The sequence below is a fragment of the Aquarana catesbeiana genome, linkage group LG13, assembly GCF_042186555.1.
Source record: "Aquarana catesbeiana isolate 2022-GZ linkage group LG13, ASM4218655v1, whole genome shotgun sequence".
Taxonomy (NCBI): Eukaryota; Metazoa; Chordata; class Amphibia; order Anura; family Ranidae; genus Aquarana; species Aquarana catesbeiana.
The window spans coordinates 69,081,815-69,099,037 of NC_133336.1; the positions used below are offsets into that span (position 1 = coordinate 69,081,815).

General features: G+C 42.1%; 1 protein-coding gene across 1 annotated transcript in view; it reads left to right on the plus strand.

Moving 5' to 3' along the window:
• The window catches only part of TMEM260 (transmembrane protein 260), a 164,510-nt gene that overhangs the window by 126,348 nt on the left and 20,939 nt on the right, over positions 1–17,223 (plus strand). The window contains exons 7-11 of the mRNA XM_073610421.1: positions 7,056–7,235; positions 8,629–8,669; positions 10,179–10,265; positions 11,256–11,367; positions 16,840–17,012. Coding sequence (XP_073466522.1) covers positions 7,056–7,235; positions 8,629–8,669; positions 10,179–10,265; positions 11,256–11,367; positions 16,840–17,012 — 593 coding nt within the window. The remainder of the gene's footprint in view (positions 1–7,055; positions 7,236–8,628; positions 8,670–10,178; positions 10,266–11,255; positions 11,368–16,839; positions 17,013–17,223) is intronic.

Sequence of the window (17,223 nt, forward strand, 5' to 3'; positions counted from 1 at the left end):
GATCTGTGCCTTGCCACATTTATCTGAGCTCTTCAGGCAGTTCCATTGACCTCATGATTCTCATTTGCTCTGACATGCACTGTGAGCTTGTAAGGTCTTATATAGACAGGTGTGTGGCTTTCCTAATCAAGTCCAGTCAGTATAATCAAACACAGCTGGACTCAAATGAAGGTGTAGAACCATCTCAAGGATGATCAGAAGAAATGGACAGCACCTGAGTTAAATATATGAGTGTCACAGCAAAGGGTCTGAATACTTAGGACCATGTGATATTTCAGTTTTTCTTTTTTAATAAATCTGCAAAAAAGTCAACAATTCTGTGTTTTTCTGTCAATATGGGGTGCTGTGTGTACATTAATGAGGAAAAAAAATTAACTTAAATAATTTTAGCAAATGGCTGCAATATAACAGAGTGAAAAATTTAAGGGGGTCTGAATACTTTCTGTCCCCACTGTTTATCCAATCAGGTGGGTTGTTTATTACATAGTGATTGGTAAACCGAAAGGAAGTTGTACGTTCATATTGGCAGTTAATAATAGAGTATGCAGGTGTATGGCCAGCTACCTGCAAACTCTATTAACTGACAGTCTAGGCCAGACTAGAGCAGGTTAGGTCATATGCAATTTTAACTGGTGTTATTAGGCCTTTTTGTCCTTTGTGTCACAATAAGCCCAAGTTTATGTAAACTTGTGCTTTGCTCATGCACTTCCACCTGCCTTACATTAAAAGAGAAGTATGGGTGTTTTTTTTTTCCCCATCATACTTACTTAGGTGGATGCAGCATCGGTCCCCCGCCGCCTCTTCACTGAGAAACAAGCCACCGAACACTGCCGATGGCTCGGTTCTCACAGATCCCAGAGCGGAGAGCTGCTGACTGTCAATCAGTCACGCTCACTGGAGTGCTGAGCTGTGGAGGAACTGGGAGCGGCCGTCTCAGCCTCTCAGCGGCTCACTGAGAGACTGAGACAGCCATAGTCCAGGCACGTGGCAGATCCAGACTTCCAGAGTCGGGATGACGCGGTGCCTGGACTGAACTGTGTGATGTTAGCAGAGAGCGGACTTCAGACCACTCGCTGCTGAAAACAGGTCACAGAAGTGTAAAACAATATGCACTCCTGTGACCCATAGGAAAAGCCCAGCCAAACGAGCGCAGGCCTTCTCCTTTAACTCCTTGTAGGCTTAATTAACCCTGTGTAGGCTTCAAGTCCTTTTTTTTTTCTTTTTTGCTAAATTTTTGCTTTGCCCTAAATAGGCAATTGTGTTCCAAAGCGAGCAAATTACTTTCTTGTATTAAGAGAGCTATGGACCGCAGAGAGAGATATCATTTTGCCCCTGTACAAATCATTAGTAAGACCTCATCTGGAATACAGATGCAGAGAAGGGCAGCAAAACTTATAAGAGGCATGGAGGAGCTTAGCTATGAGGAAAGATTAGAGGAACTGAATTTATTCTCACTTGAGAAGAGGAGATCAATATGTACAAATACATAAGGGGACCACATAGTGAACTTGATGTTGAGTTATTCACTTTAAGGTCATCACAGAGGACTTTACGTCTAGAGGAAAAGAGATTTCCTCTCCAAATACGGAAAGGTGTCTTCACAGTAAGAGCTATGAAAATATGGAATAGACTCCCTCAAGAGCTGGTTCTGGCTAACTCAGTAGCTTGCTTTAAAAAAGTCCCGGATTCTTTCCTAAATGTACATAATATAACTGGATACCAACATTTATAGGTAAAGTTGATCCAGGGAATATCCGATTGCCTCTTGGGGGATCAGGAAGGAATTTCCCCTGCTGGAGCAAATTGGATCATCATTTATTGTTTTGTTTTTTTTTGCTTTTATCTGGATCAACTGTGGGTATAAGATTGTATATATATTATTTTTTTCCCTTCTATTGGTTGAACTGAATGGACTTGTGTCTTTTTTCAATCAGACTATATATGTGGTAAAGCATGGGTGCTTAACCTGTGGCCCTCCAGCTGCTGTGGAACTACAAGTCCCATCATGCCTCTACCTTTGGGAGTCATGCTTGTAATGCCGCGTACACACGGTCGGACTTTATGGCAGACTTTGCCCGGCAGACTTTTCGACGGACTTTACGACGGACTTTCTGAATGAACGGACTTGCCTACACACAATCCACCAAAGTCCGTCGAATTCGAACGTGATGATGTACGACCGGACGACTAAAACAAGGAAGTTCATAGCCAGTAGCCAATAGCTGCCCTAGCGTGGCTTTTTGTCCATCGAACTAGCATACAGATGAGCGGACTTTTCGACCGGACTTGATTTGGACGGATTGATTTAAAACATGTTTCAAGAAAAAAAAAAAAAAAAAAAAAAAAAAAAAAAAAAAAAAAAAAAAAAAGGGGGGTATATAACCATATACCAGGATTGTGGGACTTTATGTGAAGCATATGACAGCCCAAAGAGTAATAGGATGAATCAAAAGGAATTTTATTACACATTTGCATAATACATACATAATCAAAAAATAACAAAAGTAAATTAATATACATAGGTGGTAAGACTGTTGAACACAGTTCAAAGTATATATGCTGGTAACAATAAAAATATGCATGAATCACATTAAATTGGTAAAGAAATATAATAACAGCATAAGGTAAAAATATTTGTATAGAAATATTTAAAATTCCCAGATTCATCACAGACTAAAGATGTATATAACCTGCAGGACCTATGGCCTCATTGGCCTGAGAGAGTACGGAACACATCATAACTAGAAGTTCTAATGGCATTCGTGGAGACACGGCACATCAAGAGCTCTACGCGTTTCGTGGCTGAAGCCACTCATCAGGAGCAGGCACGTGTAGTATCTATGGATTAGGAAAAAATTAAAAAATGAAAAACAAAAAAAGTTGTAGAAGCAAGGTTAGGGGTAAGGTATCAAACCACCGTAACCAAGACTTACTTGTTCAAATTGGGCATGCTGAAGGTGCAATGGCAAGGCCCCACAGACAGTCCGGGAAATAACTCCACACCGGGAGCTGAGGTGGGCAGCCCCACGGACATGGGGAGGGCGACACTCACGGCGGGCACGGCAGCCGAGGACATACTGAGAGTGAAGGGACAGTGATGAACAAAGAGATGTAACAAACACAGGAGAGAAAAAAGGAAGGAGAAATAGGAAGGGGGGGAAAAAAACCAAAGAGAGGGGGAAGGAGGAGGGGGGGGGGGGGGGGGGGGGGGGGGGGGGGGGGGGGGAGGAGGAAAGAAGAGACGGATAGAAGAAAGAAGAGAGAAGAGGGGAGGAGACACAGGAAGGGGGAAAGAAGGGATTAGTGGGGGAGACAAGGGAAAAAGAAGAAAGAAAAGCAGGGGGAAAGAATCAGGAAAAAAGGGGGGGGGAAAGGAACTGGAGAAAGAGAAAAGGATGTCCTCGGCTGCCGTGCCCGCCGTGAGTGTCGCCCCTCCCCATGTCCGTGGGGCTGCCCACCTCAGCTCCCGGTGTGGAGTTATTTCCCGGACTGTCTGTGGGGCCTTGCCATTGCACCTTCAGCATGCCCAATTTGAACAAGTAAGTCTTGGTTACGGTGGTTTGATACCTTACCCCTAACCTTGCTTCTACAACTTTTTTTGTTTTTCATTTTTTTAATTTTTTCCTAATCCATAGATACTACACGTGCCTGCTCCTGATGAGTGGCTTCAGCCACGAAACGCGTAGAGCTCTTGATGTGCCGTGTCTCCACGAATGCCATTAGAACTTCTAGTTATGATGTGTTCCGTACTCTCTCAGGCCAATGAGGCCATAGGTCCTGCAGGTTATATTCTTTTTTATCAATAGTACACATCTTTAGTCTGTGATGAATCTGGGAATTTTAAATATTTCTATACAAATATTTTTACCTTATGCTGTTATTATATTTCTTTACCAATTTAATGTGATTCATGCATATTTTTATTGTTACCAGCATATATACTTTGAACTGTGTTCAACAGTCTTACCACCTATGTATATTAATTTACTTTTGTTATTTTTTGATTATGTATGTATTATGCAAATGTGTAATAAAATTCCTTTTGATTCATCCTATTACTCTTTGGGCTGTCATATGCTTCACATAAAGTCCCACAATCCTGGTATATGGTTATATACCCCCCTTTTTTTTTTTTTTTTTTTTTTTTTTTTTTCTTTAAATATAGATGGGATGGATGTCTATGTCCTTACCAGGTCATGACATCATATAAAGTCCCTAGGGATGGAAATACTTGACCTTACCAGATCATGGCTTCCTAAAAGTCCCTAAGTTCCCCCCTTTTTCCCCAATTATCTTGTATACAAATAGGGATGGAAGCATCTGATGTAGCTCCACTAGTTTAGATATATTAAATTTTCTGCCACCAACGACCTATGTTTAGTCTCCCCTGTTTCATTCATTTTATTTTTGTAACCATTTTATTCCCATATTCTTTTTTAAAAATTGCTATTGTTCCAACTGTCTTATTAGCTTTATTCTTGGTACTGCTGCTGGGGGATGTGCCGGGCCGTCCTGCGGTCTGGTTTCTCTCTCACTCCGGGGGCTGTGACACACCTTGCGGACACCTTTTCCCCCCCTCCCCCACTGCCTTCACGGCCTGGGGGAGCGGATGTGATGTCAATGTGTGTCAGTGTCACGCTTCCTTGCTGTGCGCGGGGCAGCGCTCTGACGCTGCCGCGCACAGGCTGTGTTCACCACACTCGTGGGCTATGGGCGAACGTGCTGCGTGCCGTTGGCCGGAAGCGGCCGCCTGGCGCCTGGCGCTCCTCCCCCACCCCACGGCGTGACATTGGTGTGCATCCCCGCGGCGGGGGTATTTAAGGGCGCTCCCCGGCTGGTCACGGCACTCGGGGCTCTTCACACACCATCCACTACATGGATTGTTTCACTGGTCTTTCTGGTTCCCTTTATGGGGTTCCTCTACCCACCAGGTATATTGGCATTTCCCTTTGTTTCATCACTACTACACCTTTCTGGCTTCACTTGTCCACTTCTCACTTATTCACAATACCCCCCACTGTCCACCCACCTACCTCCCTCCTTGCCTTTTGTCCTCACCTCACCCCCCTCCCCCCCTTTTTCTCCCCTCTCTTTCCCCCCCTCCCTTTTTCTCCCTCCCTTTTCCCTTCCCTCCCCTTATTCTTCATATTTCTTTTTTTCCCCCCCTTTTCCCTTCCTTTTCTCTTTCTCCAGTTCCTTTCCCCCCCCCTTTTTTCCTGATTCTTTCCCCCTGCTTTTCTTTCTTCTTTTTCCCTTGTCTCCCCCACTAATCCCTTCTTTCCCCCTTCCTGTGTCTCCTCCCCTCTTCTCTCTTCTTTCTTCTATCCGTCTCTTCTTTCCTCCTCCCCTCCCCCCCCCCCCCCCTCCTCCTTCCCCCTCTCTTTGGTTTTTTTCCCCCCCTTCCTATTTCTCCTTCCTTTTTTCTCTCCTGTGTTTGTTACATCTCTTTGTTCATCACTGTCCCTTCACTCTCAGTATGTCCTCGGCTGCCGTGCCCGCCGTGAGTGTCGCCCTCCCCATGTCCGTGGGGCTGCCCACCTCAGCTCCCGGTGTGGAGTTATTTCCCGGACTGTCTGTGGGGCCTTGCCATTGCACCTTCAGCATGCCCAATTTGAACAAGTAAGTCTTGGTTACGGTGGTTTGATACCTTACCCCTAACCTTGCTTCTACAAATTTTTTTGTTTTTCATTTTTTAATTTTTTCCTAATCCATAGATACTACACGTGCCTGCTCCTGATGAGTGGCTTCAGCCACGAAACGCGTAGAGCTCTTGATGTGCCGTGTCTCCACGAATGCCATTAGAACTTCTAGTTATGATGTGTTCCGTACTCTCTCAGGCCAATGAGGCCATAGGTCCTGCAGGTTATATTCTTTTTTATCAATAGTACACATCTTTAGTCTGTGATGAATCTGGGAATTTTAAATATTTCTATACAAATATTTTTACCTTATGCTGTTATTATATTTCTTTACCAATTTAATGTGATTCATGCATATTTTTATTGTTACCAGCATATATACTTTGAACTGTGTTCAACAGTCTTACCACCTATGTATATTAATTTACTTTTGTTATTTTTTGATTATGTATGTATTATGCAAATGTGTAATAAAATTCCTTTTGATTCATCCTATTACTCTTTGGGCTGTCATATGCTTCACATAAAGTCCCACAATCCTGGTATATGGTTATATACCCCCCTTTTTTTTTTTTTTTTTTTTTTTTTTTTTTTTTTTTTTTCTTTAAATATAGATGGGATGGATGTCTATGTCCTTACCAGGTCATGACATCATATAAAGTCCCTAGGGATGGAAATACTTGACCTTACCAGATCATGGCTTCCTAAAAGTCCCTAAGTTCCCCCCTTTTTCCCAATTATCTTGAAAACATGTTTCAAATATAAGTCCGTCCAACTTTTGAGAAAACAAAGTCCGCTGGAGCCCACACACGATCGAATTGTCAGACGAAATCCCGTCCGCCGGGCAAAGTCTGCCGTAAAGTCCGCTCGTGTGTACGCGGCATTACTGTCAGCATTGCAATACCTCATGGGACTTGTAGTCCTGCAACAGCTGGAGGGCCACAGGTTGAACACTCATGAAGTAAAGTGAAATTATATGAATGAACTTGCTATAGCCATTGTGTACACAACAGTAATCAAACCTGTACAGAAATTTAGATCAGGCTTGCCAGCTGTTCAGAAGGTCACTGTTAATGCAACCTTTAACAAGTCACTCTTTATGTATGTTTAAATTGTCTTTAAAGACTGTTGCTGTGAATGCTCCAGCACCCCTGTGAATGCTGTTATTTTTTTCCAGCCCCTATCACCACCGCAAGTTTTTGGTTAACTATGTTGGCAAGTAAATGTGGTAAAAAACAAAAATAATAACAGAATGAGAATCTCATTAAATGTGTTTTGTAACTATTTTATCTTAGGTACAGGGATTATTTAACATGGCCCATTTTCTATTTTGAAATTTGGTCGTCTATTCCAATTTTACAGAACAGTTCTGTAATAAAGGCTGTCTGGCATTAACAGACACTATTTCCTGTGTAGGAATTGTCCTTGAAACATTTGCTGAAGTTAGCTGCATGCTTCGCCGGGGGACTCTTACCGTATTTGTACCTCATTGTCTCCTCGTACTTCAATCAAGCGCAGTGGACCTGGGGAGACCAGACATCCATTCAAGGGCTCCTGACTCATTTACTTCGAGAGGAGTATGGGACATTCAGTCTGGTAATAACGTCTCTCTTGTTTTGCCTCCTTTAAAGTTCAGGAGAACTTTTAATTGCAATATTATTCCTTCATCCTTAAGAAATTCCTTTCATTTTCTTTTTCAAGTGGTTAATCTGGCATTTAGCCGAATACAGTGACTCGAAATAAATCCCTACCTCTGATTAATAGTCAGGGCAGGTTAAAGCACCGGAGTGCCTCTCTTTATTGTTCCAATGGTACTGCTTTACTAAGCACCCCTGAACATAATACAGATAAGACAGTGTAAGTACACTGGTGGACTAACAGAATGGTATGTACCCAATGGGTGACAGAAATCTTTTTTTTTTTTGTTTTCCATTGGCCTATCACTTTCTACACTCTTTAAATGTATGTGTTGAGGATTTCTTCTGTGTATAGATAAAGTTACATTGCAGTCAAGCAGGATTTTTAAGCAGACTCAAGACAGAAAGCCAGCTCCTGAGTGGCTATCATTGTCACCCTGAGCTTTACCAGCAAGCTGCCTTCTTTCTGAATACCTACTGTATGTTGTTGGTATTTCTATCTTTCAACCAAGCCTGAATCTTAGCCTGTGAAAAATGAAAGAGAGCATATTTACCTGCCTCTGCTATATATTTGCATTACCAGGTGGATGCATATCAGGTTAAGTTTTCTGTTGAGCTTTCTGAAGCTTGAAACTCTAAAATGGTCATAAGCCTGCCCTTGCCCTTGACTGCCCCTTCAGTATTTCAATATTGGCCCATCACTGTGATAGGTGGCCTCAGTGGTCAGCTGGGCAGTACATGTAAGGAGAGGCCACACTTTCCAATTTAATTGCTGGCCATAATTAACATCTTGGATCTTGGGCTCCCTGGACATTAAGTAGGAGCAAAAACCTGATGTACTGTCACTTAGGGGTGCCAGTATTACATATTAAAATTGCTCAACATTTGCCATGATTTTGATTCCCTTTTAAAGAGTATCAGTGATCCACTGTGTTGGTAAATTGTGGTTGATAACCTGGTCCCTTATTGCCTCCTTCATCTCACTGCTGGCCAGTAAGGAAACCTATTACAGTGATGGTCCAATATTGAGATGCAGTAATAAGCAGAGGCAATCATTGAACCCATGGAATCTTCTTTTTGCATAACAGAGCAGCTTAGTTTGCAGGGTTCCCAAAACACTTTAAAAGGTATTTGAGCTGATAAGCAGGAATCTAGATATATTTGCTACATCATGGAAGTGGCAGTTTAATGACATAATGTGGACTACAAATTTTTGATGAAGAGCAGATGTTTTTCTTTTTTTGTCTTAATAGAAATACAAGGTACTCTATGCTTGTATATGCAGTTTATTCTGTTAGACCACTTTGTACGTTTTTGTTATTAAATTCAATTTATGTGCTTTTTTTACCTAGGCTAAGTCGGAAACAGGATCCAGCATGAAAGAAATTCTGATGTAAGGGATGTTTTTTAGCTACTTTAAAATCATGCTAATATACAGTATAAAGTCCTCAAAACTGATAGACTACTGTATAGCATAAATATACTCTAAAACTAATAATCGTGAATTAATCGTAAATAGCATTTTTGTGATGCACTGTTATTTTGGCTATTGCAATTCTTCAGGTTCAGTTGAAGCCCCCTACTCCCTATAAAGTTTTTTTTTAATGCATGATGTTGTACAGAAAAAATGTCTTGGGTAGCTTCAGTGCTGAATGTGCCTGCAAGTACCTCTGTTACTCTTCAAATCAATTCCTGTCTCCCTGTGAAGCCATTTGCATCCTAGGCCCATGCTTTAAATAGGGGCTCGGTCTTTATCCAGGTAAATATTAAGCTTGAAATACATCTGTTAAATACAAGTTCATATGCAGGTATTTCCTGTCCTAAGGTGAGAAAACTTCACTGTTCTGTATCTATGGTGGAGTAGTGTTGTCACTTGTAGCACCCCTTTGTGTATATAGTGTAGGTAAATGTAGTTGTACTCCACTGTAGCCAGTAGAGCCAGGGTTAATTTGTTGTTAGTTAGTTGGCAGGCTCTGAGGGCTGAGTCTCTGTTGCCAACCCCTTGCTTCTGGAACCGTCCTGAAGGTTCTAGAACTTAGAGGGCAGAGGGACAGAGATCAAGGCCTGAATATTTAACGGATCCCTACCAATCCCCCCCGGTGAGGATGGCCCAGAAGGTGGGAAGATGGCCCTTAAATATTGTTTAATGGTCATGTGGGGAGAGAATCCAGGATCCAGAGGCCTGGATGGGACCCCTGTGCAGGAAGGTGACATAGAGGAAACCTCACCCCTCCTTTAGCCTCAGCCAGGCTTGGCTGAGACACTCTGGAAGCAAGTGGGACCTGGTCAGCAGGAGGCCTGGGCAGAAGTGCCATCTATGCTACAGGATTTGCAAGGGACTTAGTGAGTACAATCTACGTGTTTCCCCCCAAAGCCTATAGGGGAGAGGCAGCCAGGTGCCATACCCAGCTAGCCACCTAGGAGGGACAGCTACAGCCAACCTTCACCCCTGCTTGGGAAGATTTTGTGTTAAAGTCCAAGTGCTGGGATCACTACTGGAGGTGTCTTGCCAGTCTGTTGGAGGCAGTTTTCCATGGGGACACAGTATGGAGTTTTGTGCTTAGAAGACAGCTCCTAAGGTGGTAGTGCTTCACACCCAAGGAGATGAATTGTGTTAGGACTGCAGTACTACCCCTCAACCCCTTGCTCCTCATATCTATAACATGGTAGGAGGACTGTGAATAATGCTAAATGATAACAGTTAACAGGAGCAGTGAGCTCAGGAAGCTATCAGCTCACAAGATTTCTGGCAGGATTAACATTTTTTTGCACTTGCATCAAGCAGATCTAACAAAATGCTTTTTAATGGTATATTTAGCTGACCAAAAGGGAGCAAATAAGAGACATTTATCATTTGGGTTTACATAGATTTGAAATAAAAATATTCATTTTTTTTGTGTAGGTTCCAAATAAGTCACATGTTCACAGAGGTCACTCCCCTGGCTCCAGCCTTAGCCATTCTAGCATTGATATTCTGTGTTATAAATCGGTAGGTAGTTTCCTTTTGATATCTTTTAAATCTTCCTTTATATTTATGCCTCAGCAATATTCAGCGTGGTCTGTCCCTGTCTAATAAAAAATGAGCAATCGATGTTTAGATGTGGACTATTATCCATTTTCCAATATGCTCACAGTTTCTGTAACTAAAAGAAACTGAATTCATGTCAAGGTCCTGTTATGACGGATGTTACAGTACGTGGCATCCCATTGATTTGAATGGGTCTGGTTTACATACATGTGTTGCATTTTGGTACATCCTGAAAATAGTTCAGTTATGTTTTTTAATCTGTCTATGTACATTTTAGGGCCCATAGATGAACAAAAATAAATCAGAATAAGTGCAGCGCTAAGTATAAATCTAAAATCAATCAATTTATTATTCATTTATTTTTCATATAATGGACTGGCACAACATTCTCACCATTGTTTGATTTATATAAGAACACAATATGGAAAAAACTTGCACATTGCACTTTTATTTATTTATTATATCATTGTTTGCTCAAATGCACCATATATCCCCCAAGGGATATTCTTAGATTTATATTTAGCGCTGCACTTATTCTGATTTACATTTGAAAAATGACAGGTTCTTCTTGCACTTCCTGTGATACTGAGCACCTCATTGTAGAAAACGCAGCACCATATGTAGATGTTTAAACGCGCTTTGAAAAAAGCATGAAAAAGGCATGAAAACCGAAGTGGATCAGTGTTAGGCTAGCATAAATATTATGGTGAATCAGCAATTCTCCAGATTCTCTCATTTACCCCCTCCCCATCTATTGATTATTTAGTCTGTTTCTAAAATTTGGAAGGGCTGCTGGCTTGGAAATTACTGTATTTCCTAAACCAAACATCGGTCATTATGTTTGTTGAAATTCCATTGCAGTTACTTTATATTCTCTGTTGTTCTCCTTTAGTAAAGGCTAACACAGCACAATAATCCTCTGCTCTTTTTATCTAAAAAATTCTGTTACAGAAGCTCAAACATGTCAGAAGTTGGTCTCTTTGCCATAATGCTGCTCGGCTATTCCTTGTTTTTCTCTTGGAGGGCAAATTTGGACATTGCTAAGCCTCTGTTCTTGGGAGTGGTAAGTCACAAAAATAAAAGTATGTATAGGATATATGCAGTGGTGTATTTAGGTTTTGTGCTGCCCTAGGCATGACTAAACTCGTGCACCCCCTAATTTAAATATGACCCACGCCTTCCCACTTTTTCTGGTCAAGGCCACAACCCCGTTTAATATCTGCCCTGACATTTTCCAGTGGGAATACTAGTTCTGAGGGTCTTGGGGGGGTGGGGGGGGGCAGTAGAGTCCCCTAATTTGCAGGGATCTCCTCTTACTTCCTGTTTGGCTATGGAGCAGGAAAAGAAGGGAAATCTCCGCAATGGGACAGGGATGGCAAAAAATAAACTGACAGGGGCTATAACCCTCCCTTACTCTATCCAAAATGACAATAAAAAGTGTTGCCTATAGTTCTACACTTTAAAGTGGATGTAAACCCACTCTCCTCCTTTCTAAACTACTTCCATAGTGGTTATCTATAAGGATATACATGCCTCCTGCATGTATCTTTACCTGTCAAATATTTCCCCTCTGTCTGTTATAAGACCCGAAAAACTGCATATTCTGTGGGTGGGTCTGTTGTCTGGAGCTCGGTGGGTGGAGTCGTGATGTCAGTAGACTCCCTGCCCACCTCCACACTCCCCTTGTCAACATACATTTTCTCCTGTGTATTTCTTACACTAAACTTCTGCTATGATCACTAATATCCAGTCAAAACCCAGAAAAGTCACCATATGATTTCAGCATGTCCAATCATGCTAAGGTGTGGAGCAGCCAATCCTGGGAGAGCTGGAGAAGAAAGGAGGAGGGGATCTGAAGTACACAGAATGTCTTTCTCATGCTCGTGCATGGGATATGTAAATCACCTGGCACTCACAGCAAGGGGGAAGAACTGACTTCTCTGTGTGTCAGTTTTTATCTCACTGAAAAAAGAGAAGAGGATTGCTCAGAGCTGGATTAACTCTTCATGGCAAGACTGGGCACAGATGACATGAAATCCTATACTGTACAAGGTGCAAGCCTTAATTTAAAAAAAAAATCGGGTTTACATCCACTTCTGCTAAATTTATGGAGAGGACTAAGAGGATATAGCTATGCCAGTGGTCCGGCAGAAAACATATAGCACATTGATGAAGGTATGTGGTCCAGGCATTGAGCAAAGGAAGGACTGGAGCAGGAACAAATAAATCCAGCTGTTTATTTTTCCCATCAGCAATCACCAGAAATAAAATTAAGATTCCATAATATGTACAACTGACACAAGCAAAGGATTACAGGAGAGTCCTACTACCTACCTGTCAGGTATAGGTGACCATGTCAGTGTCCCTTGTGTCTGCACTATCCCTAGATTAAAAGCACTTTGGCAGCTAGGTAAGTGCCATGCAAGTTTCACCCTAATAGTGTAGCTTTCCTTCTACCCTGGGTACCCCATGCTATATTATCTAGTCAGCTACTGTATAAACATTAACCCTGATGGCGATCCTGCCAGTATTATCATACCAGCAGCAGTAGGGCCGCTTTATGGGGGCGCCAGACCGATTTGCCTCCCGGCCCAGTCCGCCCCATAAGACTGACGCTACACTAAAAGTGTAGCGCAAACCGCGGGTACTCTTTTTGTGCTGCCCCCCTGCAAAGTGCCGCCCTAGGCCTGGGCCTTGTTGGCCTAGGCCAAGATACAGCGTTGGATATATGTGTGTGTACTGTGCAATTCGTACGTCGTACTTCACCAAAAATGTTACTTCTGGAATTAATGGGTTTTAAAAAGACTCAGTAACCAACTTCAAAAATTGTAGGTAAAAGCACAGAAAATCAAGTACCGGTATAGTTATGCTCGCTTGCAGTGTTTTCCCTTTTTATAAATTATTTATTAACATTCAATGTACCTTTCAAACCTTTTAGAAAATTTGACTACTCCATTTAGTGTAGTTGACCTCAGTGATTCAGTTTTTCATCCAACTTCTTACTTATAGTTAGGTCTGGCCTACTTTGGTTGCTTTTGTCAATAAACTGGTGATCCTGAAACATGGCAGTTTGAGATGCTTGCACACACACTTGCTTTCACATAGGAAACCGAATGCAAAGATATTCCAGTATTGGCAGTTTGACTATGATTAATGATGCAGGAAACCGAGAGAGTGGAAATTAACCTCGCTACTGGTAATCCTGTGTGTGGCTCGGGGTTCATTTTCAGTACCAAAAGCGGTAACCCCGAGCCACACTCGGGATTACACCGCAGTATCCAGGTACAGGTATTTACCTTGTCCCTAGGATCCTGCGATGTCTTCCTGCTGTATCCTCCACCCGATGTATCACTGTTCCAGGCTCCGCTCCCTGCGAGCGTCGTGACGCATGGGGGCGGAGCCCGGCTGCAAATTCAAAAAAGTACAAAATACATAACACACACAATACATTGTAATCTGTAGATTATATTACTGTATCAAATCATTTTACCTAAGTTTTGTCCCTAGTGCTTTGTCCAGTGCCCTGCCAGCACTTTTACCATTCTTTCTGCCATTCTTTCTGCCTGGAAACTTGAGATTGTCCATGGCATCCAAAAAGCAGCCCTCTATGTCAAAGGCAGTTTTAGACCAGCTAGAGAACAGCGATAGTGAATTAGAATCACTTTCAGAAATGAGCGATAGTGATTCGTGGGGAAATTTGTCATCAGACACTGAAAGTGACGACCACGATGACTCTGGTGCTCTATTGACTGTGGTACGGATCACGCAGCACTGAGCTCAGTCGCAGAATCGTCGCTGTCATCACTTTCAGTGTCTATTGATGAACTTCCCCACTAATCACTATCGCTCAATTCTGCAAGTGATTCTAATTCACTATCGTTGTTTTCTACCTGGTCTAAAACCGCTCTTGATGTAGAGGGACGCTTTTCATTGTCCTGATTGTGACGTCGGACTTGTCCCATGTTTCAAAATTTTTCATACCTGGGATGTTTTCTAAACCAATATGCAGTGTCTAGTATTACAGTGACTAGTAATTTTGCACCCTTGTTTGGACAAATTTCAGTGTTTTTGATTTGATTACATTATTGAATAAAATGTATTATTATTATTTTTTATAATTATTTTTAGTTATTTATTATATCATAATTCATGATTTCGTGTTTCAAACTTTATCATACCGGGATGTCTACTAGACTCTTGTTTGGACAGATTTAAGTGAGTTATTCCTAAGAATTTCAGGCCTTATAAAATAAAACCATAAATTTCCATGGAAAACAGTGTACCGCTTTTACATTAAAAAATCAGACATAATCATACCGCCAGGGAGGTTAAACATCACAGCCTCTGGAAAATAATCTCTAACTGACCCTTAAAGTGGTGTTCCACCCCAAAAAAACAAAATTCATAAATGTGCATGAAATCAAGTAAAAAAATAAATTGGAGAAAGTTTTTTTACTTACCTCTTTTTCCCTGTTGCTAGGTGGTCCCTCAAAATCTGCCTCTTCCAGTGCCTGGGCTATTGACATCATTTCCCTCGGCGTCTCTGCTCGCTACTGCTCCTGGGAGACGTGTGTCATCATTTCCCAGGAGTCAGCGCAGAGGGCTAGGTTGCCGTCACAACGGGGCGGGACTTACGACGACGACGCCCGTTGTGATGGCAACCTGAGCAGTTGACGGTGCTCTGATTAAAGATTACTGCGCATGCGTGAGATCTGAGATAGAACGGGCGGTGCATGCTGGTCTATCAGCAGCACCGTATCCCGGAAGAGGATGCCTGTGGGCTTCACATGCCCACGGGCAAGATGAAAACCATCTCTATGAAAATGTATAAGTTTATTTTTTAAAAGAAAACAGACATCATTAATCAAGCAAAACGGAAAAAGTGAGTTATATATGTGTAAGTCATAATCTTTGGCATTTAGCAACAACAAAAAAAAACGTTTTATACAGTGGAACACCACTTTAAGGTTAGTTAGCAGATGTGCTGGGGTGCCACAGCACTCCCATACAATGGAAACCACAGCAGGTTTTCTCATACTGGGAAACACATAGCGCTATGCGGTCCTCCTGCAGCTGCGGTTTTAGAAAAAGCTCAGAGACAAAGACCATTTCCTGCATTTCTTGCAGGTACAGCAGGCTTGAAATGAAAAGGCTGCTGTGCCCTTGCAAACGGGACTGCAGTGAGACCAACTTAATAATGAAAATCAGGCGAAAAATTTAGTCCAGCAAACCTTCTGACGATTTTCGGATCGTTAGTATGGTGCTCTCGACAGCCAATTCCAGTTTTTCGTTAGACAAAAGCTTGGATGTGCAGACTATAAAAACGTAAGTGGAAGACTATGCATGCTCAGAAACAAAAGAATACATACAAAACTATTCAGCACATTGTGTCACTCCTGAAGTTGTATTCTGTCGTACAGAATTTTCGTAATGAATAACCTCTTCACTTTCGACATGAGACTAGCATGCAATAAAATACGGATGAACGGTCATTTGAAAATCTGATCATGTGTACGAGGCTTTAATGTGAACCTAGCCTTATGGATAAGTGTGTGTTTGGTATGCAGTGTATTATAGGGAACTCAAAACTCTGGTAAAGTGGCAGAGCTTGCTGACTTTAGCACAGCACCAGTGTTTACTGAACAGCTAAGTGATTCACTCATCGGGGGGGATTTACTAAAACTGGTGCAACTGTGCAGAGTAAACAATCAGCTTCCAGGTTTTATTGTCAAAGCTTAGTTGAACAAGCTTAAAGCGGTTAAAGACCTAAAAAAAAAAATGATCCTGTTTCTTTAAAAGCAAGAATAAGAGCACAGTGCTGTGTAATTTGTCTCTTTCTATAATCTAAAATACCTGATTGATCCTGCCTGGTGCTGCCCTCCCCTCTGAAAACTGACCATGTTTATCATAGCTGCTATTCCATGATACTGTTGCCAATTTACCTGCCTCTGTCAGCCTGCTGTCTTTCCTCTCTCTCCCTCTACCCCTCCCTCCCTGCCTGTCAGCTAGTCTCAGTGCCGATCTGCTCCCTGCCCCTACCCTCCTGCTGCTATGATACTAAATCCTACTAAAATAACTGTGTCTTATTCCTAGAATCCCCATTGCCCCAGTGTATGTGCCTTATAAAAAATATGAAACAATATGCCTTATTTCAGAGCGCTGCTCACGTGACTGCCCACCGCTTCTTTCCCGACTGACATCAGCGGGGGAATCTCAGCCATCCCACTTTAGTTCAAGGGAGGAGAAGGGGGGGGATTGCGGTCACATGAGCGCAGAGCAGTGTTCTGAAATAAGGTATAAAGCTGCATATTTTTTATTGAGCACATAAACTGGGGCACATACTGTAACTTAATCTAACACAGGGGATTCTATGAATAAGACAAAGTGGCTTTACAACCCTTTTACCTTAGCTGATTGGTTACATCTGCACCAGATTCTCTGTGCACCAGTTTTAGTAACTCCCCTCACTGAGTCTACTTGTTCCATGTGTAAAGAAAAGTAGACCAGAGCAACTAATTCTTAACGTTTTCTACAGGTGGAGAGATTTTGGATGCAGAGCAATATTGTGGTGTGTGTGTTAGCAGGCCTTGGCCTAGCTTCCTTAGCACGCAGCGTTTCTGCAAAGTTGACAAACAAGCACTGGATCTTCTACACAGAATGGATTTTCACTGTTGTCTTAGTTGCTCGTCAGATAAGTGTTAACTATAGGTAAGCCTTTGTTACATTGTCTCTACATGTACTAGATGTTCCTGGGTCTAGTAGGACTTTTTTATGTTGGATTTTGCAGTCTGGAAACAGATTGCTGTATTTGTACTCTTTTAAGCAGGGTAGTTTATCTGTTACAGTGCAGCCATGCTGCTTGCAACCATGATATGTTAGACTTTAAATATGGGTGTAACATGGTGTAAAAGTTGGAGTT